This window comes from Schistocerca gregaria, chromosome 10 (genome assembly GCF_023897955.1).
Source record: "Schistocerca gregaria isolate iqSchGreg1 chromosome 10, iqSchGreg1.2, whole genome shotgun sequence".
Taxonomy (NCBI): Eukaryota; Metazoa; Arthropoda; class Insecta; order Orthoptera; family Acrididae; genus Schistocerca; species Schistocerca gregaria.
In genome coordinates, this window is record NC_064929.1 from 200,448,052 (window position 1) to 200,475,285 (window position 27,234).

The 27,234-nt window shown below is 40.8% G+C and overlaps 2 protein-coding genes across 3 annotated transcripts in view; one reads left to right on the forward strand and one right to left on the reverse strand.

Annotated features, from left to right (window-relative positions):
* The window catches only part of LOC126293718 (F-box/LRR-repeat protein 2-like), a 111,920-nt gene extending 89,281 nt beyond the window's left edge, over positions 1 to 22,639 (reverse strand). The window contains exons 1-3 of the mRNA XM_049987029.1: positions 22,427 to 22,639; positions 9,543 to 9,697; positions 9,224 to 9,358 (exon numbers count right to left, since the gene is read on the reverse strand). The gene's annotated coding sequence lies outside the window, so the exon portion shown is untranslated. The remainder of the gene's footprint in view (positions 1 to 9,223; positions 9,359 to 9,542; positions 9,698 to 22,426) is intronic.
* Positions 22,640 to 23,198: 559 nt separating this feature from the next.
* LOC126293717 (activin receptor type-2A) overlaps positions 23,199 to 27,234 on the forward strand; it is a 110,175-nt gene continuing 106,139 nt past the window's right edge. Inside the window, exon 1 of one of the 2 annotated variants that reach the window (XM_049987026.1) lies at positions 23,199 to 23,958. In XM_049987026.1, coding sequence (XP_049842983.1) covers positions 23,901 to 23,958 — 58 coding nt within the window. In that variant the 5' untranslated portion in view covers positions 23,199 to 23,900. The remainder of the gene's footprint in view (positions 23,959 to 27,234) is intronic. The other variant, XM_049987027.1, reaches the window with a different exon arrangement.

Genomic DNA, 27,234 nt, shown 5'->3' on the forward strand with positions numbered 1-27,234 from the left:
TGAATTTAATTGATGAAAGGAGGAAACATAAAAACACAGTAAATGAAGCAGGCAAAAAGGAATACAAACATCTCAAAAAATGAGATCGACAGGAAGTGCAAAATGGCTAAGCAGGGATGGCTAGAGGGCAAATGTAAGGACGTAGAGGCGTATATCACTAGGGGTAAGATAAATACTGCCTAAAGGAAAATTAAAGAGACCTTTGGAGAAAAGAGAACCACTTGCATTAATATCAAGAGCTCAGATAAAAACCCAGTTTTAAGGGCGATGTTCTTGAGGACAATATTATGGAAATGGAAGAGGATGTAGATGAAGATGAAATGGGAGATATGATACTGTGCGAAGAGTTTGCCAGAGCACTGAAAGACCTAAGTTGAAACAAGGCCCCGAGAGTAGACAACATTCCATTAGAACTACTGTAGCCTTGGGAGAGCCAGCCCTGACAAATCTCTACCATATTGTGAGCAAGGTGTATGAGACAGGCGAAATACCCTCAGACTTCAAGAAGAATAAAATAATTCAAATTCCAAAGAAACCAGGTGCTGACACATGTGAAAATTATCGAACTGTCAGTTTAATAATCCGCGGCTGCAATATACTAATGTGAATTCTTTACAGATGAATGGAAAAACTGGTAGAAGCCGACCTCGGGGGAGATCAGTTTGGATTCCGTAGAAATGTTGGAACACGTGAGGTAATACTCACCCTACAACTTAAATAAGAAAATAGATTAAGGAAAGGCAAACCTACGTTTCTAGCATTTGTAGACTTAGAGCAAGTTTTGACAATGCTGACAGGAATACTCTCTTTCAAATTCTGAAGGTGGCAGGGGTGAAATACAGGGAGTGAAAGGCTATTTACAATTTGTACAGAAACCAGATGGTAGTTATAAGAGTCGAGGGACATGAAAGGGAAGCAGTGGTTGGGAAGGGAGTGAGACAGGGTTGTAGCCTATCCCCAATGTTATTCAATCTGTATGTTGAGCAAGCAGTAAAGAAAACAAAAGAAAAATTTGGAGTAGGTGTTAAAATCCATGGAGAAGAAATAAAAACGTTGAGATTCGTCGATGACATCGTAATTCTGTCAGAGACAGCAAAGGACTTGGGAGAGCAGTTGAAGGGAATGGACAGTGTCTTGAAAGGCGGATATAAGATGAACATCAACAAAAGCAAAATTAGGATAATGGAATGTAGTCGAATTAAATCATGTGTTGCTCAGGGAATTAGGTTTGGAAGTGAGACACTTAAAGTAGTAAATGGATTTTGCTATTTGGGGAGCAAAATAACTGATGATTGTTGAAGTAGAGAGGATATAAAATGTAGACTGGCAATGGCAAGGAAAGCGTTTCTGAAGAAGAGAAATTTGTTAATATCGAATATAGATTTAAGCGTCAGGAAGTCTTTTCTGAAAGTATTTGCACGGAGTGTAGCCATTTATGGAAGTGAAACATGGACAATAAATAGTTTAGACAAGAAGAGAATAGAAGCTTTCGAAATGTGGTGCTACAGAAGAATGGTGAAGATTAGATAGGTAGTCACATAACTAATGAGGAGGTATTGAATAGAAAGGGGAGAAGAGGAGTTTGTGGCACAACTTGACTAGAAAAAGGGATCGGTTGGTAGGACATGTTCTGAGGCATCAAGGATCACTAATTTAGTACTGAGGGGCAGGGTGGAGGGTAAAAATCGTAGAGGGAGACTAAGAGATGAATACACTAAGCATATTCAGAAGGATGTAGGCTGCAGTAGGTACTGGGAGATGAAGAAGCTTGCACAGGATAGAATAGCATGAAGAGCTGCATAAAATCAGTCTCTGTACTGAAGACAACAACAACAACAACCACACTGTGAATAAAGGAATGGTCTCAATGGTCTAGACACGGTAAAACGGTTATTTGGCTTCAACAAGCATGTGACTCATTTCATTTTAGTAATGATAGCCTAACCTCTATAATGTGTACATGCTTGTTAAATGGGCGTTTCACATGTACTTTAACCAATATTTAATTAATACCATTTAGTTTCACACTTGGTTTTTCATGCTAAATTATTAGATCTTCTCAACAGTAGCCTATTTGGTTCATTTCCGAGAATACTGATCGACAGGACTGTTCCACTAATAACTTGCTTGTTTCACTTTTAAATTTTGTTTAGAAGTTTTCAAGGTACATAAACCTACACGAATCTTTGTTATAAACTAATACACGTACATGCAACTACTGCTGGTATTTATTCATTTATCCACCGTATAGGAGATTAAACTTGGTACAGTCGGATAAATCATGAACATAAATGTGCATAACATCAAAATTTAAAATTTAGTTGAAAATGAAATCTTGTAGATTCCTCTCCCTGACATTCCTCCTTAACTTGTCCATGATTACTCCCAAGCCAACTGGTATGCCTACCGGTACTCCATATGCACCCAGATCGAACGCCACGACCTTACCTTTCAGTCTCTCGATGACATCACCCATACTGCTACCTTCCTCTTGGAATCCATCCTTATCTGCCACATCCATCACCACCTCCATTGACACCACCTCCTCTACAACACCCAATGTGGCTTTCGACCTTCCTTCTCTGTCGACGACCAAGTCCTACACCTCACTCATCTCCTCTCCCTCTAGCTTAACTCCCGTCACTCCGTCATTTTTGTCTCCCTAGACTTCGAAAAGGCCAAAGGCCTACAACCACATATGGCATCCCTGTCTTCTGTTTAAACTCTAGACCTAGGCCCTTCCTATCAACTATGTCCATCTGATTGCCTCCTTCCCCTCCTGCTGCCCCTCCTACATTACCATCCATAATGCAGATTCCTGCACTTTCTATCTCTCCATGGATGTGCCGCTGGGCTCAGTGCTCTCTCCTCTCATCTACCTCCTGTACATGAACAATATGCCCCAATTTTCCCCCTCCCTCCTCCAGTCCACCTCCTGCAGTATGCCAATGACACCACCTTCCTTGCCCTTGCTCCTACCCTTCAACAGTGCCAACGCCTTCTCCAGAGTCAGTTTGACCTTTTTGCCACATGGTGTAACCAGTAGCTCCTCAAAATCAATCCTTCCAAGACCTAGGCAGTCATCATAGGTCGTACCACTCGCTCCTTCTGGCTCCTTGGTTTTTCCCTTACCATCTGCACCCATCCTGTCCACCTCTCCCCCACCCTCACCTACCTTGGTCTCACCATTGACTGTCACCTCACCTGGATCCCTCATCTCTGCTCTATCCAATCCAAAACCCACAACCACCTCTGCCTCCTTAAACTCCTCTCTGGCTGGACATGGGGGTTGAACCACTCTACCATCCTCCACACCAACAAATCCTTAATCTGACCCATCCTCTGTTATGCCAGTCCCACCTGGATATCCCCCCCCCCCCCCCCCCCAAATTCTATAAATCCCTCCAGATCCTCAAGTACCACACACTCCACGTTGCCTTCCGTATACACCTCCCATCCCCCACACTGATCCTCTATGACCTGATTCCTTTCCCCCACCTGCTCCTTTTCCTCGGACATATCCAAGTCCTCTATACCTCCTGCTGACTTGATCCCCCCCATCCCCTGGTTGCTCCTCTCCTCTCCAACCCCCACCCACTGCCGCACTTTCACCATTGTGTCCACCTCTACACCCTTCACCTGCTTTTCCAAGGTGGCTTCCATCAACTCCCCCTCCTGGATGATGCCCTCTCTCGCTCCATTTATCCCTCCTATCAACTCTGATCTTCACCTCCCCTGCCTCCCTTTGTCCTTTTCCTGGACTTCCTCTCCCACCCCCTTCCATCCTGTTTCTTTTTTCCCTGCCTACCCTCTCTTTGATTCCTTTCTCTCCCATAAGTCCTTTTTCTTTCCTCTCCACTGGCTTCCCCACTCCTTCTCATGTCCGTGTCCCCCCTTTTTTCTCTGTGTCCTCTCCCTCTTTCAACTCCCCTCTTTTTTCTTTTCCTCTCCCCCTTTTTTTTTCCTCCTCATCAGTCTGGGTCCTCCCCCCCCCCCCCTCCCCCTTCTTCCATTGTCTCTCCTCTATGCTGCAATTTTAAGTGTGTGTTTAGTGTTGTGCATCCCATTCCAGTGTTGCGAACAGACACCATACTGTTGCTAGGTTTTTAACGCTTGTGAACAGAAACCAGACTGTTGCTGTGTTTTTTAATTGTACCTGTCTAATTACTATGTGTTTTACTCAGCATCATTAACCCTTTATTTTTTTTATTTTCACTTCGCAACTTTTTACCCTGTCACAGTTTTAACCAGTCATCATTCTACCTCATTATGTTTTTAACTTCTGCAGGCTGCAGAGTGGGGTGGGGGATGGAATGGAAATTCAATAAAGAAAGAAACATCCAGCAGTCACAGGCTCTGCTTACACATGCAGCCACCATTCCTTTGTTTTGTGCTCCATTCCTCCATGTGTTTTCAATCTCCAGGGCTGCCAGACCTGCTATATGGTCTGGCCACTGAATTATTTTGCTCTTCAGCTTCTGTAGTTGCACCGAGAGGTAAATTTCCTCAGTGCTCCTCCTTCTCTATTTTCATTTGTCTAAGATTGATTCTCATATTTTCCACACTGCTTTCCTTTCAAATACTAATAATTTTTCCTTTTCGCATTTTGTCATGGTCTGGGTTTCCGAATCATGCATGGCTGCAGGGCATATCAGTGTGTTACAGATTCTCATCTTAGTTTTCGCTGATACAGGTCTGAGCTGAGCGCATTCCTGAGGGAAACGTGCATTTCATTCCCACTGCCATTCTTTCCCTGATGTCTATTTCTGCAGTGTTGTTACTGGTAAACCAAGTTTGCAAGTATTTGAACTGGTGAACTCTCTTGAACCTCATGCCATCCATACAAAAATTCTTGTTGCTCTTGTCTTCTTCCTAATCACATGAACTCCGTCTTAATTCACCTTTAGCCCAATGTTCTGTGTGTAATCGCCCATTTTCTGGTACATTTCTTTCAATTCATAGGTTGATTCACTTAGCAGTAGCATATGATCTGCATATGTGAATAGCTGAAATTACCACCCATCAGTACTCCAGCCCATTCCTTCTGCCTACATTCCGTTATTACTTTCTGTAAGATGACTAAACAGAACACATGAGAGAGCATCCCCTTGTCTGAGATGACCCCTCAGAAATGTACAGCTACTCTTGATCCATCGATACAAGTATGCACCATTCTCATTAGCTTCTCAGGGATTCTAAAGTGACACAGTGCATTATATAGGCTATTCCTTGTGATGCTGCCATAATGCAAACTGAAAATCGATGAACAGATTATAGAAATGTTTACACATTCTCAGTGTTTCCCCAACAATTGTCTTACGGTGAAAATGTTATCTAGTGTCAATCAGTTTGGTCGAAATTCCTGGAATTGATACTCATGTTTATTTTCTAGGAATGATTGAATTTTCTGAAGATAATGATAGATAGTACCTTGTAGGTTACATTCAGCAAACTGATACCTCTGTAGTTACCACATTTCATTTTGCATCTTTTCTTGTCTATCGGGCATATTATGGTCAATTTCCAGTCTTCTGGCAATGTCTCATTCTTCCATGTCAGCTGGATCAGTTTTATATATTTCTAAGCGCAGGCTCTTCACTCCCTCTTTGATCAATTCTCCTGTTATTCTTTCCTTCCCTGGGGCCTTGTTGTTTCTGAGTTTTTTGATTCCAGTCTTCACATCTTCTCCATTCACTCCCCATCTTCTTCATCCCTCCTTTCCTCCATGGTGTCTGCACATAGCATCTCATCTGGATATGAAGAGTCAAGAGTTCTGAGAAGTACTCTTTTCATCTGTCTATAATTATTTCCTTGTCATATGTCAGCTTGCCATTCTTACCTCTAATGAAATCTACTGATGATGCTCACGTCAGGAATGTTAACGAAATTGTGCTCGCCAATCGAAGACTGACTGACTGAGAGATTCCAGAAGAATGTGACATTTCAGTTGGATCATGTCATGAAATGCTGACATGGTATCCTGGAATGCATCGTCTTTCCACCAGGTTCATCCCACAGCTCATGAATCAAGACAATCTGTGATGAGCTTTTGGATCACGCAATTGAGAACGAGATGTCCGTTAAGAGAATCCAAACTGGGTCTACGGTTATAATGTTGAGACCAAGGTTCAGTCTTCACATTGGGTCGGGAAAGGTTCTCCAAGACCAAAAAAATCTCATCAGGTCAGGTCACGTGTCAAAGACATGTTGATAGTTTTCTTTGACTTTGAAGCATTAGTTCATCATGACTTCATGCCACAGGGATGAACTGTTAATTGATGATACTATCAGGATGTGTTGCAACGTCTGCAAGAAAATGTGGGAAGGAAACGGCATGAAATGTAGCGAAATGCTCTTGCATCACAATAAGGACACATTCATCCCTGTTGGTGCGTGACTATTGCACGAAAAACGAAATCACTGTGCTGCTCCATCTTCCATACCAGGCCTCTGCAACTTTTTTTATTTCCCAAGTTGGAAACCCACGTTGAAAGGGCAAAGCTTTGCAACAGTAGACAAGGTAAGAGAAATTTTGCATACAGCACTTCGCACGATCTAGCAAGAAGTGTATCAAGACTGTTTCCGGATGTGAAAACGGCATTGGGAATGGTGTATCAATTGTGGAACAGAGTATTTCGAAGGTGACCATGCACCACAAGTACACTACTGGCCATTAAAATTGCTACAACAAGAAGAAATGCAGTTGATAAATGGTTATTCACTGGACAAATATATTATACTAGAACTGACATGTGATTACATTTTCACGCAATTTGGGTGGATAGATCCTGAGAAATCAGTACCCAGAACAACCACCTCTGGCCGTAATAACAGACTCGATACACCTGGGCATTGAGTCAAACAGAGCTCGGATGGCGTGTACAGGTACAGCTGCCCATCAGCTTCAACTCGATACCACAGTTCATCAAGAGTAGTGACTGGCGTATTGTGACGAGCCAGTTCCTTGGCCACCATTGACCAGACGTTTTTAATTGGTCAGAGATCTGGCAAATGTGCTGAGCAGGGCAGCAGTCGAACATTTTATGAATCCAGAAAGGCTCGTACAGGACCTGCAACATACGGTCGTGCATTATCCTGCTGAAATTTAGGGTTTCACAGGGATTGAATGAAGGGTACAGCCATGGGTCGTCACACATCTGAAATTTAAAGTCTACTGTTCAAAGTGCCATCAATGTGAAAAAGATGTGACCGAGACATGTAACCAATGGCACCCCATATCATCATGCCGGGTGATACGCCACTATAGCGATGACGAATACACGCTTCCAGTGTGTATTCACTGCGATTTCGCCAGACATGGATGCGAACATCGTGATGCTGTAAACAGAACCTGGATTCATCCGAAAAAATGACGTTTTGCCATTTGTGCACCCAGCTCCGTCATTGAGTACACCATCGCAGGCTCTCCTGTCTGTGATGCAGTGTCAAGGGTAACCACAGCCACAGTCTGCAAGCCAATAGTCCATGCTGCAAACGTCGTCAAACTGTTCGTGCAGATGGTTGTTGTCTTGCAAACGTCCCGATCTGTTGACTCAGGGATCAAAACGTGGCTGCACGATCCGTTACAGCTATGTGGATAAGATGCCTGTAATCTCGACTGCTAATGATACGAGGCCGTTGGGATCCAGAACGGCATTCCGTATTACCCTCCTGAACCAACCGATTCCATATTCTGCTAACAGTCATTGGATCTTGACCAACGCGAGCAGCAATGTCGCGATACGAGAAACCGTAATCGTGATAGGCTACAATCCGACCTTTATCAAAGTCGGAAACGTGATGGTACACATTTCTCCTCCTTACACAAGGCATTACAACAACGTTTCACCAGGCAATGCCGGTCAACTGCTGTGTGTGTATGAGAAAACGGTTGGAAACTTTCTTCATGTCAGCATGTTGTCGGTGTCGCCACCGGCGCCAACTTTGGGGTGTCAGCAAAAAAAGCCTTGTGAAGGATTGAAATTATATGTAAAGTTGGTTGTTGCAAGTGACTAAGAGCTCTCATTCTCAAATACTGGCCTTAATATAGTCTTGTTATTTGCATGTCTTGATCTATGCATTTCCTCACCCCTACCTCTTTCATAGGTAGGTGGCAGTTACCTCCACAGCAGTTCTTTCCATATGGTAAGTGATCTGTGTAACAAGTTTAGTTGAAATCATTCCAGTCATTTGGGAGAAACATACATTCATATGTATGGATTTCTCTGAGTACAACTAAGCTGGTTTTATAAATAGTCTAAGCAATCAGTGATGTTTGAAGTGCTTTCACAATCATGGACAAACAATGCTTACAATGCATTCTCTTCAGTACTTGTGACTAATTTTAAAATCTGCTTCCTGAAGAAATTGACCAGAGCCTATTCATATGGGACCAATAAATCTAGTACCTGGCTTTACATTGAGCATTAACATTTTCTGTAGCACTCTAAAAAGGCTTGGTTTTCAAATAAAAAGATCCATAGATTTGCAGTTTATGGAATATGTAAAGACTGATAAGAAAACTTATCAAGAAGTAATTCCAAAGACGAAATTGCTTAGAAACTATAGCATAATAAGGTTGTCGGGCAATAAATCAATATCTGTATGCGAATTTGTAAAAACTGAAATAGGGAAGAGACACAAAGACCAGGAAATTACTTCTCGAACACTAATAACATTAATATTACTGAGTGAGGTGGCGAAGTCGTTTGACACTGGACTCGCACTCAGGAGTATGACAGTTCAAATCCGCGTCCAGATATCCAGATTTAGGAATTCAGTGATTTCCCAAAATTGCTCGAGGGCAAAGCTGGGATGGTTCCTTTGAAACAGCATGACTGATTTCCTTCCCCTTCCTTGAAATGTTCCAAGCTTGTGCTCAGTCTCTAATGACCTCGAGGCAGACGAGATGTTAAACCCTGATTTCCTTCCTTCCAGTAATATTTAAAAAAATTACATTAATGATTTCTTTATAAATGCTTCTCAGTCACTGAGCTTGTATTTCATAAATCAGGATGAACACAAGTTTTGTACATGGTGTACAGTTTGGGATTAGTTTCGAATAGTGGCTAAAAACTTCAAATGTGAAATGTCACCAGGTGTAGATGAAGTGTCACTTATAACCCATACTGTTAAAAAATTGTAAAGTCCTTGGCTCACACTGCTAATTTACTATTTATTGAGGGAATGGTCCCCTACAGATCACAAATTTCAAAAATCGTACCTTTATTCAAGAGTGTAAAGTTGGAAAGTATTGATCCATATCAATTCCTCCAGCATACTCTCAAGTATTTGAGAGATTCAGTCAGGGTGCTGATTCTTCTGGATAGCCTGGAATTCTCAGGGAATTATACTTTAACTGAAAAAAAAAGCAGGTAAATCTCAGGGGATACAGTGTTTTTAATCTAGCACTGATATTTAATTTTACTGAGTTTTAAATCACAAACTTTAAAATACTTAATGTTTCAAACTGTGTTAATTACATGAATATTACCCTATATAAATTATTGTTGTTTAAAAACTGCAGTTAAACTACTGCTTACGGGTAGTATATCTCAGCAGAGATGAAAGAAAGGTCATTGTTGTGACATCCTCATCTCCTCCAGTGTTAATTTTTCACAAGTTTCTTCACACAGTCTTCTTCCTCACAACAGGAATACTCAGGGATATTTTTTCTTTCCGAGTTTGAGTAGACAACCTGTTAATGGAACAACAAATCACCAAGTAGTTAAGTGATCACAAGCTACTGAATGGTAACAAGATAGCTTTCAAAAAGGTAGAAGCACAGAAACAGCGATGATGGATTACACAGATGAAATAGTTAGAAACATAAGAAGACAACAATGTTACAGGAGTTAATTTAGATCTTTCTAAAACTTTTGATAATGTTGGTCATGAAATACTTTTAATTAAGTTGCAAGCAATGGGAATAAAATGGAGAGAAAGGGAAGGTCTTGTGTCAGGCAGAAAGTTTGTCCGGATGTCTGTGGGTGTTAAGACAACTGTTTTACAGAAGAGGAACATCCAGGTTCGAGTCCTGGTTTGGCACAAATTTTCATCTTTTGCCGTTACATTACCACACAGTCCTGTGCGGCAGGAAGTCATGAGTTAACCATGCATTCTTTCCCTTTCCTTCCCCACCCTCTATTGCTCCAGCAGCATCATCAAGAGCGGTGTCTGTTCTGTCAGACATGTCTGATACAAGAGACACCACTCAATTATATATTGATGATGAGGTCATCAGGGTTGAGGGCAGAGATATTTTCTAACTAGATCACAGGTAGTGGAACTTGTATTAGCTCATTTTAATCATAAAATCAGATAAGTACTGGTGCAAAAAAGTCACAATAAGAGTATCACAGGGTAGCGTGTCAGCCCTTCTGTTCCTCATACAATGTCTGGTCATATTAATGTGACCACATGTCAAAATCGTTAATAACCAACTTTTCCAGAGAGGACCACTTTGAGACATATATGAGAGAGTTGATGAGGTACTGGAAAGTGCCAACAGGGACACAGAGCCATGTCGATGCCAGAGCTAGGTTTCTCGGGTGATGACCCATGGTGTGAACAGGCCTGATTGATGTGCTCCCATACATTCTCAGTTGGGTTTAAGTCCAGGGAGTTTGGTAGCTGGGGGAGTACAGAAAAACACATCCTGGTGGTCTTCGAACCATGCATGTAAATTATGATCTGCATGACACATGTCATTGTCCTGCTGGAAGATGCCACTATGCTCAGGAAAAACAAACACATGTAGGGGTAGACGTGATCCCCAAGGTTAGATGCATACTTGTATTGGCCCAATGCGCCATCCTCAATGATGAGATCCCCAGACCATAATGCTTCCTCCTTTGGCCTGGACGCTTTTGACGATTGTTGCAGGTTGTTTTCTTTCAGATGTTTCACATCCTGTTGTTGTTGTTGTTGTTGTGGTGGTGGTCTTCAGTCCAGAGACTGCTTTGACGCAGCTCTCCATGCTACTCTTTCCTGTGCAAGCTTCTTCATTTCCAAGCAACTACTGCAACCTACGTCCTTCTTAATCTACTTAGTGTATTCATCTCTTGGTCTCCCTCTACCATTTTTACCCTCCACACTGCCCTCCAATACAAAATTGGGGATTCCTTGATGCCTCAGAACATGTACTACCAACCAATCCCTTCTTCTAGACAAGCTGTGCCACAAATTCCTCTTCTCCCCAATTGTATTTCATACCCTCCCATTAGTTACGTGATCTACCCATCCAATCTTCAGCATTCTTCTGTAGCACCACATTTCAAAAGCTTCTATTTGCTTCTTATCTAAACCATTTATCATCCACATTTCACATCCGTACATAGCTACACTCCCTGCAAATACTTTGAGAAGAGACATCCTGATATTTAAATCTATACTCGATGTTAGCAAATTTCTCATCTTCAGAAACACTGCTTTCCTTGCCACAGCCATCCTACATTTTATATCCTCTCTACTTTCACCATCATCAGTTATTTTGCTCCCCAAATAGCAAAACTCATCTACTACTGAAAGTGTCTCATTTCCTAATCTAATGCCATCAGCATTACCTGATATAACTTGACTACATTCCATTATCCTCATTTTGCTTTTATTGATGTTAATCTTGTATCCTCCTTTCAACATACTGTCCAGTCTGTTCAACTGCTCTCCAGGTCCTTTGCTGTCTCTGACAGAATTACAAAGTCATCAACAAACCTCTAAGTTTTTGTTTCTTCTCCATGGGGTTTAATTCCTACTCCAAATTTTTCTACTGTTTCCTTTACTGCTTGTTCAGTGTATAGATTGAATAACATTGGGTATAAGCTAAAACCCTGTCTCACTCCCTTCCCAACCACTGCTTCCCCATTAAGACTGGAAGTTATTCGTAAATAATTTACTCCCTATTATGCTGTCTGTCAGACAAAAAAGAAGTTATTTATCTGTGGTGATTTCAATGTAAACTTTCTAAGTAATTCTGATAGGAAAAGTTAACTAGAAATGGTATTAACAACATCTAACTCAGAATCAGTCGTCAATTTCCCTACATGTATAGCTCAAGACAGTAGCACTCTAATAGATAATGTATTTGAACAGAAAGCGAATGTAAAACAAACACATGCTTTCCCTGTGGTAAATGGACTGTCAGACCATGATGCACAACTGGATAACTTACAAAACCTAAAAGGGTGTACAGTTCAGAAACGATTAAGTAAAAGTGTGAGGTTGCTCAATCTGTTATTTATAGAGCACTTCAGAGAAAGTTTAAGGAATGTTAATAGGGAAGGTGTATATAATAAGCCAAATGCTAAATGCAACATATTTCTTGATAAATTTATATCCCATTTTGAACATTGTTTCCCAAAGAAAATTGCTGAATGTAACACCACACACTTTTCAAAGAAACCTTGAATTACTACAGGTATTAAAGTGTCTTCTGAAAGAAAAAGAAAACTGTATGGGACAGCAAGAACTAGTAAAGATCCAGAAGTAGTTTTACACTATAAAAATTATTGTAACACACTGAGAAATGTTGTAAGGAAATAAAGAAATATGTATGTTAGAGGAGAAATTTACAACTCCGGCACTAAAATCAAATCAGTATGGAATGTTGTTAGAAGGGAGATAGGAAAAGTAACCATTGGGGTAGGAAGTGTTACTATTAAAGAAAATGAGACTGTCCTAACAAACAGTACACGAGTAGCTATTGCTGAAGTGTAAGCGCAAGATGGCTTGCCACCAAGAGCAACAAAACGGGGCGTAGAATATTGTTGGTGTACCATTGTGCCCTGAGAAATCCAAGGGTGACAACCTGAGGCATCCTGATATGATAAGAAATGAGATAGCACCACAGACCACCACTTCTGGTTGTTGGGCTGTACAGTGGGTGACAGTCTGGTTGGTATCCCCCTCCAGTTATGTCTTCTGTCTGGAATCTCATTGACTGGAGGAGACTAGTCTTCAGTGATGAGTCCTGCTTCAAACTGAGGCACCGATGATCAGCAAAGATGTGTCTGAAGATGTTCTGGAGAGCGAAGGGAAACTGACCCGGCTATAGCCCACTGTACAACCCGACATCCAGGAGTGATAGTCTGGGGTGCATTTCATAGCAAGAGCCTTTTAGTTGTCATCTATGGCACCCTTATAGCACAGCAGAATGTCGATGATATTACATGCCCCCTTTTGTTGTTCCATCATGGCAAATCATCTTGGGTTTACACTTCAGCAAGATAATGTCTGCCCGCACACGGTAAGAGATACTACTGCTTGTCTCCACACTTGTCACACCCTAACTTGGTCAGTAAGGTCACCACCAGACCTCTTCCCAACTGAAAATGTTTTGAGCATTAGCTTGATATTTTGCCAGTTGGACAGAATCTGGAATGATATCCCTCAGGAGGGCAGCCACAATCAATACCAAGCCAAATGCATTAAGACCAAAAGTGGACCAATACTTTATTGACTTGCTCAATTTGTGAAGCTCTTTGTGTTGAATAAATCACCCAATTTTTCTGAAACTGTAATCATTTGTTATGTACATTACATCCACCGATTTCCATCTCATTTGGATAATTCCTGTGGGGCTTTTCTTTTTCTTTTTAGAGAGTACATTCAATTTGGAAAAATGAATGACCTTCAACTAGTATTGGGCAGAAATGAGTTAGGATATGATGCACAATACTTTTAAAAATACATGTAGATCAAGACTCAGACTGGAAAGACCATGTCACAATACTCTTCAAGAGACTAATTTTGGCAAGTCCTGCTCTGCTAGTCATTTCAAAAGTGTGCTCCTCAAAAGGTACTACAGGGGTTTACATTGTATCTTATGGAACAGTTTTTTCTTTTTCTTTTTTTTCCCCCTGGGCTGGGGATTGGGGGGGGGGGGGGTGGCTAATAGTCAGTTAATTGAATTGTTTTACATTACAGAAAGGCCTGTTCAAATCTTGACAAACAGCTCTACAAGGACACACTACAAGTCCATATTTAAAAAACTGTGTGTGCTTGTAGTTTCCTCTCTATACATATACAAATGTTTATTGATGACAAGAGCTAAACTGGTAGACCAGCAAACTAATACTGAGGATTGGGCATATCACAGAACCTTAAAATTCCAACCACATTCATTCGAAAGTTGTGCTACGTAATCAAAAGTATCCGGACACCAGGCTGAAATGACTTACAAGTTCGTGGTGCCCTTCCTCAGTAACGCTGGAATTCAATATGGTGTCGGCCCACCCGTAACCTTGATGACAGCTTCCACTCTTGCAGGCATACATTCTATCATGTGCTGGAAGGTTTCTTGGGGAATGGCAGTCCATTCTTCACAGAGTGATACACTGAGGAGAAGTATTGATGTTGGTCAGTGAGGCCTGGCATGAAGTCGACATTTCAAAACATCCCGAAGGTGTTGTAAAGGATTCAGTTCAGGACTCTGTGCAGGCCAGTCCATTAGAGCGATGTTATTGTCATGTAATCACTCCACCACAGGCTGCACGTTATGAGCAGCTGCTTGGTCGTGTTGAAAGATGCAATTGCCATCCCTGAAATGCTCTCCAAGAGTGGGAAGGAAGAAGTGCTTAAAACATTAATGTAGGCCTGTGCTGTGATAGTGCCATGCAAAACAACAAGGGGTGCAAGCCCCCTCCATGAAACACATGACCACACCATAACACCACAGCCTCCGAATTTTACTGTTGACACTATACACGCTGGAAGATGACGTTCACCGGGCATTTGCATTACCCACACCCTGCCATAGGATAGCCAAATCGTGTACCAAGATTCGTCATTCCACACAACCTTTTTTCCACTGCACAGTCATCCAATGTTTACACTCCTTACACCAAGCGAGGCGTCATTTGGCATTTACCGGCACGATGTGTGGCTTATGGGCAGCCGCTCGACCATGAAATCAAAGTTTTCTCACCTCCTGCCTAACTGTCATAGTACTTGCAGTGGATCCTGATGCAGTTTGGAATTCCTGTGTGACTGTCTGGATATATGTCTGTCTATTACACATTACAACCCTCTTAAGCTGTTTGCAGTTTCTGTCAGCCAACAGGCAAGGTCAGCCTGTATGCTTTCATGCTGTATGTGCCCTTCACATTTCCACTTCACTATCGCATTGGAAACAGTAGACCTAGGGATGTGCAGGAGTGTGGAAATCTCACATACTGACGTATGACACAAGTGACAGGCAATCACCTTACCATGTTCAAAGTCTGTGAGTTCTGCAGAGTGCCCCAATCTGCTCTCTCATGATGTCTAATGACTGCTGCACTCGCTGATATGGAGTACCTGGCAGGAGGTAGCAGCACAATGCACCTAATCTGAAAAAAACATATGTTTCTGGGGGCTGTCCGGAAACTTTTGACCACATATTTTACTTAAAAGAGAGGGCAGATCTTTTGGCAAATCTGCTGCTGCCCTCTGGTCTGGAAATAAGACAGTTTAGTCAAATGTGGTGCATGGTAACTTATACACCACAAGCATCACACATCACACATTAGAGGGTCCTCTAGCCGGAGCAAGAAGCTGCACATTGTAAGGCTGTGGCCTATGTGAAGACGACTAAGGAGGACCCCATCCTGCCTGTGTGGGTGGAAGGAGGCACAACCTGGCATTGTTCCCTGCTTCAATTAATACAGCTTATTGCCTGCCACTTCCAGCCACTCCTTTTCCCACGGACACACGACTTCCTACCTCAATGGCAAGGCGATAGCGTGCAGTGGGACGGCATACTGAACTGAGGGTCACTACATGCCTCCTTGTCTGCTACACCCACTCTTTCATTTTGTGCAATAGCCGCTTGCCCTGGCACCCGGCAGAAAGACACCCCCTTCCTCAGCCTTTCCAAGTGGCGGCTGTTCCTGTTATTTATCTGATAAGAACAATGTACTTGTGCACTAAAGAATTATTTGTAAAAATTTAACTTGTTCTATATCCACAGATATATTCTCATATGGATCTACAGAACTTGAAATAAATAAATAAATAGATATGCAGGACTACTTTACTGGTTGAAACATGCATTGCACAGACTGAGGGGCACTCAGGGAGTTGGAACAGATGAGGCATTAGCAGCAAACACATCTCACTCGCTCCAGCTCCCTCAAGACAGCGGATAACTCGGCTTCGAAGACAGCGAAGTCTGGAGGCAACTGATTCTTGAGGAGTCGATCAGGGAAAACATCAGAGCAGCAGACAGAGTACCCTTGTTTAGATCCACTATAGAATACAGCTATGTAGGTGAGGTGTCCATTCAAATTGTCAGAAAATTATGTATTAAAAACATTGGCAGAAGTGCAGTCTCTCCTGTAAATCTGAAATCACTCTGGGTCTCTGCAGAAGCCAGGATGGCAGTTGGTTAAAACTCCACATTTGAGCCCATACATGTCCCACACCGAGGGACTCCAGCATGCACTTCACGAAGATTCCAAATGCTCTCATTGCCCGTGGACAATTGGTAAAGAGGTGTTCCATAGCTGGATGAGCAATCGAATGATAAGCTGAGATATGGGAGTGGTGAGAAACTTACACGCCTGACATACTATGAGAAGTTGCTGTCAGATGGTAAGCAGTGGTCGACCAGCCTCAACACGGAGACTGGGTATGGGGCCATCCTGATAACCTCACGGAGGACAGCGTCAGTGATCTTCAGGTAAGAAGGCCTTACTGACCAGTACTCTGTGCACCCATTGCCCAGCCATGACTGCGTGAAGGCTCAATAAAACTGGAGCAGACACACCCTGTCAGCTCCCCAGGACCTGTGGCTAAGACAGTTCAAGATGTCGAGTGCCTTATGGACCCTCAATTTCAGGTCCTCCAAGCATGGTAACCACAACAATTTGAAGTAAAAAAATGAGGCCCAGAAACATCACAAGCATCTTTAAAAGTAAGAATAATGTCCCACATGCTCAATTCAGGCAGAAAGGAATACAAATGTCTTAAAAATGAGATCGACAGGAAGTGCAAAATGGCTAAGTAGGTGTGGCTAGAGGACAAATGTAAGGATGTAGAGGCTTACCTCACTAGGGGTAAGATAGATACTGCCTACAGGAAAATTAAAGAGACCTTTGGAGAAAAGAGAACCACTTGTATGAATATCAAGAGCTCAGATGGAAACCCAGTTCTAAGCAAAGAAGGGAAAGCAGAAAGGTGGAAGGAGTATATAGAGGGTCTATACAAGGGCAATGTAGTTGAGGACAATATTATGGAAATGGAAGAGGATGTAGATGAAGATGAAATGGGAGGTATGATACTGCGTGAAGAAATTGATAGAGCACTGAAAGACCTAAGTCGAAACAAGGACCCGGGAGTTGACAACATTCCATTGGAACTACTGACAGCCTTGAGAGAGCCAGTCCTGACAAAACTCTACCATCTGGTGAGCAAAATGTATGAAACAGGCGAAATACCATCAGATTTCAAGAAGAATATAATAATTCCAATCCCAAAGAAAGCAGGCGTTGACAGATGTGAAAATTACCGAACTGTCAGTTTAATAAGTCACGGCTGCAAAATACTAACGCAAATTATGTACAGGCGAATGGAAAAACTGACAGAAGCCGACCTCGGGGAAGATCAGTTTGGATTCCGTAGAAATATGGGAACACATGAGGCAATACTGACCCTATGACTTATCTTAGAAGCTAAATTAAGAAAAGGCAAACCTACGTTTCTAGCATTTGTAGACTTTTGACAATGTTGACTGGAATAATCTCTTTCAAATTCTGAAGGTGGCAGGGGTAAAATACAGGGAGCGAAAGGCTATTTACAATTTGTACAGAAACCAGATGGCAGTTATGACATGAAAGTGAAGCAGTGGTTGGGAAGGGAGTGAGACAGGGTTGTTGCCTCTCCCCAATGTTGTTCAATCTGTATATTGAGCAAGCAGTAAAGGAAACAAAAGAAAAATTCAGAGTAGGTATTAAAATCCATGGAGAAGAAATAAAAACTTTGAGGTTCGCCGATGACATTGTAATTCTGTCAGAGACAGCAAAGGACTTGGAGGAGCAGTTGAACGGAATGGACAGTGTCTTGAAAGGAGTTTATAAGATGAACATCAACAAAAGCAAAATGAGGATAATGGAATGTAGTTGAATTAAATCGGGTGATGCTGAGGGAATTAGATTACGAAATGAGACACTTAAAGCAGTAAAGGACTTTTGCTATTTGGGGAGCAAAGTAACTGATGATGGTCGAAGTAGAGAGGATATAAAATGTAGACTGGCTGTGGCAAGGAAAGCTTTTCTGAAGAAGAGAAATTTGTAACATCGAGTATAGATTTGTGTGTCAGGAAGACTTTTCTGAAAGTATTTGTATGGAGTGTAGCAATGTATGGAAGTGAAACATGTACGATAAATAGTTTGGAGAAGAAGAGAATAGAAGCCTTTGAAATGTGGTGCTACAGAAGAATTCTGAAGATTAGATGGGTAGATCACATAACTAATAAGGAAGTACTGAATAGGATTGGGAAGAAGAGGAGTTTGTAGCACAACTTGACAAGAAGAAGGGATCGGTTGGTAGGACATGTTCTGAGGCATCAAGGTATCACCAATTTAGTATTGGAGGGCAGTGTGGAGGGTAAAAATCATAGATGGAGACCAAGAGATGAATACAATAAACAGATTCAGAAGGATGTAGGCTGATGTATGTATTGGGAGATGAAGAAGCTTGCACAGGATAGAGTAGCATGGAGAGCTGCTTCAAACCAGTCTCAGGACTTAAGACCACAACAACAACATGCTCAATTCAGGTGAATTAAAAATACGAGAGAAAGATTTAAATGATCATGTACACACTTCCCTTTACAAAATGTAAAAACAGTATTTGCAACTGACTCCTCAAACCTCTTCACTGTATGTTGCGGATGACAACTTGCCATAGTGGTATTGGAGGAGGTGCAGGAGACTGCAAAATTGTCCACAAATAAGGAGCATTGGACAGGAATCTGTGCTGGGCAAAGAAGGTTACGGTTTAAACCTTGCCCTGGGAAGCACCATTCTCCTGCATAAAACTATCTGACAGCACATCACTGACTCTGTCCTAAAAAGGCATCTTGAGAGGGAGGACCAAATGGAGACAGAGAAGCAGCCACAACAGTCTCTGTGACAGAGCTGACTGAGAATATTGGGCCTCCAAGTAGTGTCGTGTGCCTTACTGGTGCCTCAAAGATATCCCTAGACAATGCTTATTTGGAGGAAAGGCTGCTGAATTTCCATTTCTAGCAGTATCAGGTTGTTGACAGCTGACCGACATCTGAATCCACTCATAGAGGTTCTAAGAGGCTGACTGGTCAAGTACACTGAGACCAGATGATGATCGAACATGCACTTGTGGGTCTTTCCTACACAGCTCGTTAAGGTCATCCTCTGATAACTGCTGGTTCATGTTTGGTACTTTCCTGATTCGAGAAGAGGTGCCAAAATTGCCTCTCACCATGAGTTGCGAAACTAGTCTGTCAGACGTAAAGAACTAAACATTCATGGGAATTTCCTTTGAACTATTTGCAAGTGTTGCAGAATGCAGTACTGTATTTTGCATGACTGGGCACCAATCACAAGTGTCCAGAAGCAGAGTGGGCAGTTGTAGGAGTCTGCATTGGTGAAACAGAAGTCCAACTTCACTGTCTCCATGGTGGCACGGTAATGACGGAACACTGGATCTTGACCAGCAGCGGTGGTAGTCAGTGCAAAATGCTCTGCCATTGTCGGTGCAATGTCTCCTGGTGTTATTTGGAGACACCCTGTTTCAACAACGCCACTATAGGTAAACAACTGCCTTTACTGGGAGTCCTGATGGCTTCCCATAATGGTCTAGAATTGTTGATAGAGTCCAGGAGTGCTTGCAGTTGGAAGAAAGCACAAGTCACACCCGTCTATAAGAAGGGCTGTAGAAATGATCCACAACACCACTGTCCAGGAATCTTGACACCAATTTGTTTTAGAATCTTAAATCATATTCTAAGCCAAACATAATGAGGTATATTGAACAGAACGGCCTACTCATGTCAACCAATACGGATTCAGAAAATGCTGAGTTTGTGAAACCCGGCTTGCACTTTTCACACATTACATCCTGAAAGTGCTGGAACAAAGAAGTCAGCTAGATGCAACATTTCTGGAAAGCATTTGACTCAGTATCACATTTACACTTATCAGAAAAAGTGCGACAGTATGGGGTATCGAGCAATATTTGTGACTAGATTGAGGATTTTTTAGTGGAAGGATGCAGCATGTTTTTTTTATCTTGGATAGAGTGGTCTAAAAATACAGAAATAGCTTTCGGTGTGGCCCAAGAAGCATTTTCGGACACTTGCTGTTAGTTATGTATATTAATGACATTGCAGAAAATATTAATAGTAATCTCAGACTTCTCACGGATAATGCAGTTAGCAATAACGAAGTACTGTCTGAAAGAAGCTGAATGGATATTCAGTCAGATCTTGATAAGATTTCGGAGTGCTGCAAACGTTGTCAACTGGCTTTAAATGTTCAGAAATGTAAAATTGTGCACTTCACAAAAAAGTAGTATCCTATGACTGTAATGTCAGTAAGTCACAGTTGGGATTGGCCAACTCCTACAAATAGGTGAGTGAAACACACTGTAGGGATAAGAAGTGGAATGATCACATAGGCTTCATTGCAGGTAAAGCAAATGGCAGGCTTTGGTTTATTAGTTGAATGCTGGGAAAATGAGAGCCGTCCACAAAAGAGATTGCTTACAAATCGCTCATGTGACCCATCTATAACAAACAGGAGTAACAGAGGATATTGAACATAAACAGGAAGGGAAGCACCAATGCTTACAAGTTAGTTTGACCTGTGGGAATGTGTCACAGACATACTGAAGAAACTGAACCGTTGACAGGTTCTTGAAGACAGACATAAACTATTCCAAGAAGGCTACTTACAAAGTTTCAAGAACTGGCTTTAAATTATGACTTGAGAAATACACAACAATCCCCTATATATTGCTCGCATAGGATTTGTGAGGACTAGATTAGATAAATTATAGCATGCAAAGAGGCATTTAAACATACATTTTTCCTGTGCTCCATGTGTGAATAGATGTGAAAAAGACCCCAATAATTAGTACAAATGAAACCTACCCTCTGCCATACACTTCAAAGTAGTTTGCAGATATAGATAGAAAGGCCACGGCCAACTTCCTGTCCTATCCTCACCTAATCTGATGGTAGATTTCTCTAAGTACCTAATATATCCTATACTGCTGTCCCAAATGGTCATAGAGTGAGTAAATAAATAAATGAAATAAAATGAATTAGCAAATATGATACAGCTAGTGTGTGGCAGGTGCCCCAGAGATTATTTAATAATGGTTACATCACCGAGCAGTCACACACTTTCATGGTTTGAAGCTGAAAATGAGGTTAAATTACATGTTTGTACTATCTCCAAGACCTAGGTGGTTAAGCGAAGATCCTCATTCTCAAGGAAACAAAATGTTCTTCTGTTGTGTACACGGGCAGTTTCTGAGGTATGCCGAGAGCTTATTGTGACATTTACGAGTCCAAAATACAGATAGCTTATCTTTACCAAACATAGTCTCAGACTTTGCTACTGAAGTGCCCTGCCACTTAGAAACACAGACGGCACAAGTAATTAGCCTTGAATATACAAATCTGACCACATGACAGGTAGTACTCTCTTCTGGAAATACCCTCTAAGCCAGAGATGATGATCTCATTAAAATGCAGTTACATCGGTAACTGAACATATAGATAATTATTATGATTGTAATGGATTGTTCTGTTTCATACAGAAAAGCCAAAAGTTGTAAGCCAACCAACAGAAAAAGATATTTGAAATAAGGTAGCCTAATCACAAATTATGAATGAGATACATCTCACACTGTACCCCCCCTTTCTCCAAATATGAAGCGAGTTTTACTAGCTTATGGTAAGCATTGTCTAACATGGAAAGGTTTATATTTCTGTGCTGGTACATTACTTGTCCTGGGCTGTAGGGAGGAGTGAGATTTCACATCCATATCAAACTAGCAAAATTATGGTTTGCCCCCGGGCTCTTTTAATTCTGGTAAATGTCTGCTCAGTCTCTAATGCCCTTGGTACCAGTATAAAGTTTAAACTTTAATGTCCTTCTCTTCTTACAGATACTTCAATTAAAAGAAAGACATGCCTACCTAGACAAATATGTAACTTATGACAATATTTGCAGTAGCTGGTGTGAAAAAACGAGTTTTCGTGTTTTCTTTCCTTTTAAGAAAAGCATCTCTTGCCAACAGGGCGCACACAACGCTCTAATAATGTGATACCAGACATTTTTGTTCCAGCGTATTTGAAATGAATGGGTTTTACCGTGCAATTATCGTTAATCAGTACATGAATGTCAAAAATGGCGAATATTTTTGATTTATACAAAGTTTAATAATTCGGGATTATTACATTATCCAACAGCTGAAATTTACGCTCGCTGAAGCCACAATAGAAGAAAATAAAGCGGTACACGAGAAACGAGAACTTTTCGTCAAATTAACATGCTACGTGTAGTTAAAAAAACAATGGTTTTTCTCTGTGAGCCACGATATCACTCTTTTAATAATTCAACCCGAGCACTGCTGAGCTTTCACTTCTTTCCACATTATTTAACAATTCCACAGCACGATGTACTAACCAAATACTACCAAATTAAAGACAAGAAATATTTCATTTCTGCTTTGAATAATCCCTGAAATTTGTCAATAGTTGACGCATTGACAAGCCAATAGGCAGTGATTCAACTTAGATTTGCTTGTCATATGTGATTGCAATTGAGGGGTTTTGCTTATAGCATGACGCCATTTTGACGCAAGAATAAAATGTGGGGCTAAGTACCTTTATTTGGAGTGTCTAAACGAATAAAAAATTCTGGAAAAGTATGCGAAGGTTGTAAACAAGTTTCCTCCATTGACGAAAACACGTAGTTTTCAAGGCCACCTAAATTGATACATCGATATACTGTTGTTTACTCAGGATTACGCCGCGTGCTGCCTCTGGTTTATCTCGTTAGATATGGGTTTTATTTTTGTGAAATGCATCACATAATTAATAAAACATAGTCTATATCGTTGGTAATATTGACACTGTGTTGCCTTGTTATTTTAGCATCCGGTATGCTGTAGATATGTGCAAAAAGTGTTAAGGAAAAAAAGTGCGCCATATTGCCTGTAGCAAAGTGCTGTGTTTGTCTGCAGTGTGTTGTGAAATGTGTGTTGTTTGTACGTCTGTGAAGTACTTAATGGTTTTAGAAGCAATAATAAAGTTTACAAATTGATGAATCATAATTTGGAGAAAATGTTTATACCGTATTTATACGATGCTTGCGTGCGACTATTCTGGACACATTGTTCAGTGAGATCAAATTAAATTTTTTAGCAGAGCAAGCGGAATTCATGAAGATTAGACGTAAGCGAAATGTGTAGTACAATGCCCCTGACTCTCAGCTTTTGTAAGTGCTTCGTGGAGCTGGACGTCGTTCATATTCCATTGGATGGCTATAGAATTAGAGACGAGCGACTTCATAGTCGCAGGCAGGTTAACAGTAATGCGACGTTCAGGCAGCTGTAAACAGTTTCGTGTGTTTCACACAGAAAAAGCCCATACGAAGTCCACATAGAAAGGAAAATTGCTTTCTAGCGGAAATATGTGTTTAAAATAAATCAAATAAATGGAGACTTTTGTTAAAATATATCCTTTACTTTATATCTGTTTACCTCCGTGAGGCCTAATTTGTGTTCAGGGCCTATTTAAGTACAAATATCCCCACCGTTCAGGTATTAAGTGCCAAAGCCTCACAGAGACAGTGTGCTATGATCAATGTGACGTTAAGGCAGTCTGTTAATAGCATTTGTAAGAGCAGGACGAAAACTCGTCAGAAGCAATGGTTGGCAGCTGGTGCATCAAGTCTACATTCCTGGTCATCGCATGCTTCTGCTTCGGTAAGCTGTAAGGCGTTTCTATGTTTACCTAATAACATTCTACTCTACCCATTCTACGTCCATTCTAGTTTAAATCTGAGATAGTTGCAAGGTGGTAGGTACTTGGTTCAATAGTGTCAGAACTGTGCAGTTTTAAATGACTGACAGTACTATTATTTGCCATTTTGAAATTTGTTTGAAGAGATGTTTCGCAGCGGAGACGTTAATGCTGTGTTTTCAGTGCAAGCCTTTAAAAAAACTGCTCAAATGGATTGTTTAACGAAAGACAACTTGTTGGATGCAGAAATTTCTTGCTGCTTGTTGACATTGTTTACTATGTTAGTTCTTTGAAAATATAACAGTATGAGTTCTCCTAGAAGCAATGAATATCAGACTTGTTTCTGTTTTTATTTATCAAGGGCATTCGTAATCATTAAATGTGTTTCATTAGTAGGCCTGCTGTTGATATTGTGAAGACTGTGTGTTTGATATGGAATGAATGTAGACCTTTGTGTATGCCACAGATTGTTCTCTTACCACAGTCTTTATTTCGTTTTCACCTTCCAACATAACATAAACATTGGTCCATGCTACAGAACAGCCTCACATTACAGTCAAGGTTTCAAGTGGGGACACAATCACACCCTAACCCTATTCAAAATTAAGATTTTGTTAAATGATTAATATGAGCAAAATAACCCAGGTGAATGTGAGTTGTTTGATATCGACTCACAATTAGTCCATATAGTTTCATCAAACATCTAAAAGTATAACCTTGACTAAAGCAAATTTTGAATGTTTACTATGGTTTAGTATCTGCACAGGTAAGTGACAAGCTACATGTCAAAAGATTTGGGATCCAATCTTCAGTTGGTTCTTGGGTTGTTGTGGCACTTAATGCACCTTTTATCTATGGATGCTTTTCTTGCCTGAGTTGAAAGTTTCACCATGGTTCAAGTACTTTGCCACTGTAAATGCTCTGTTGAATGATAGGTAAGGCAGTGTGCAAGTTGGAGGCAAGGAAGCCTTTCCTACATTCAGTAAGAACAGTGCCTACCAAAGCATGATTGTGTTCAATCCAATTTTCGGATTATGCCAGTGTTACTATTGATAACTGTAAAAATCTTTTAAAATTATTCAAATTATAGTACATCAGTACTTTGTTTTAAAATTAGTTGCCATCATCAGAAGCAATAGCTATTGGACCTAAACCTCTATCCATACATAACTTCCCCTCTTTTAATAGATTTTAATATATCCACCTAAATAGTGAATTTGCTGTATTGAGCAAACAACTGTTCAAAAATATGATTAAAGGGTTGGTGGTTTTTGTACTGTTGTGCAAGACACGAATTTGTAGAGATTATAAATGGAGAATAGAAACTGTTGTTTACATACAATATAAAGTGCCTGTCATTGGTATAGGCTAATTACAGAAGCAGTTGGTCATAACTGCATGCCTGTGGTACTGTGTAGTTTTTGCACCTCAAGATGTGATCTACAGAATACTTTATGTGAATGAACTAATGATTGTTTTGTGATCACTAAAGTATTTTTAGATTCTAACTAGTAACTACCTGTGCATACTTTTTTTTAAATTTAAAATATTGAGAAACTCAAATCAAGGACTTGTGATGTCCATCTATCATTGAAATTACTTATGTAACATGGTGACAACATCTCACACCGCCACACTGTCTGTATTGTACATTGCAACAGGACAATAAATTTATTTGTTTGCACACACAAGACAATGATCATTATGCTGTGACAGCTGGTGGGATTTTGCAGCTTGTATTCCTGGCTGCCAATTTGTGGCTATAGCATTGACTTATTCATCCTGAAAAATAAAATGTATATATTTTCTACCTAATTCAGTCAGTCAAGGAACTGTTTCCTTAAGTGGCTTTTTTATTGTAATGCAGGTCAGTACGTAGGCCTTAAATAGAAGACGATATCAAATTGCCAGAAATATATCCCATATATCAAGTTCATTATAACTACTGTAATATGGAAGATTGCATCAAACGAAAACTAAATTAAGAGTCTCGTGTAACTGTTAATGAATTGTGCAGACGTTGTATAAATGACATATTGTGCACATTATGTGTACATAATTTGTGTGTGTGTGGAATTCGAGAGTAGGAAAAGAGAGAGAAGGAAACATAGTGGGTGAATATGGATTGGGGGAGAGAAATGAAAAGAGGAAGCCGTTTGGTAGAATTTTGCACAGAACATTACTTAATCATAGCTAACACTTGGTTCAAGAATAATAAAAGAAGGTTGTATACATCGAAGAATACTGGAGATACTAGAAGGTATCAGATAGGTTATATAATAGTACAGCAGAGATTTAGGAACCAGGTTTTAAATTGTAAGACATTTCCAGGGGCAGATGTGGACTCTGACCACAATCTATTGGTTATGAACTGTAGATTAAAACTGTACAGAGTTTCAGGGAGAGCATAAGGGAAAAATTGACAGGAATGGGGGAGAGAAATACAGTAGAAGAAGAATGGGTAGCTCTGAGGGATGAAGTAGTGAAGGCAACACAGGATCAAGTAGGTAAAAAGACGAGGGCTAGTAGAACTCTTTGAGTAACAGAAGAAATATTGAATTTAATTTATGAAAGGAGAAAATATAAAAATGCAGTAAATGAAGCAGGCAAAAGGGAATACAAACATCTCAAAAATGAGATTGACAGGAAGTGCAAAATGGCTAAGCAGGGATGGCTAGAGGACAAATGTAAGGATGTGGAGGCTTATATCACTAGGGGTGAGATAGATACTGCCTACAGGTAAATTAAAGAGACCTTTGGAGAAAACAGAGCCACTTGTATGACTATCAAGAGCTCAGATGGAAACCCAGTTATAAGCAAAGTAGGGAAAGCAGAAAGGTGGAAGGAGTATATAGAGGGTCTATACAAGGGCGACGTAATTGAGGACAATATTATGGAAATCTCAGAGGATGTAGATGAAGATGAAATGGGAGATACGATACTGCGTGAAGAGTTTGACAGAGCACTGAAAGGCCTGAGTTGAAACAAGGCCCCGGGAGTAGACAACATTCCATTGGAACTACTGACGGCCTTGGGAGAGCCAGTCCTCCCCGATGGTATTCACTCTGCATATTGAGCAAGCAGTAAAGGAAAAATTTGGAGTAGGTATTAAAGTCCACGGAGAAGAAATAAAAACGTTGAGGTTCGCTGATGACATTGTAATTCTATCGGAGACAGCAAAGGACTTGGAAGAGCAGTTGAACGGAATGGACAATGTCTTGAAAGGAGGATACAAGATG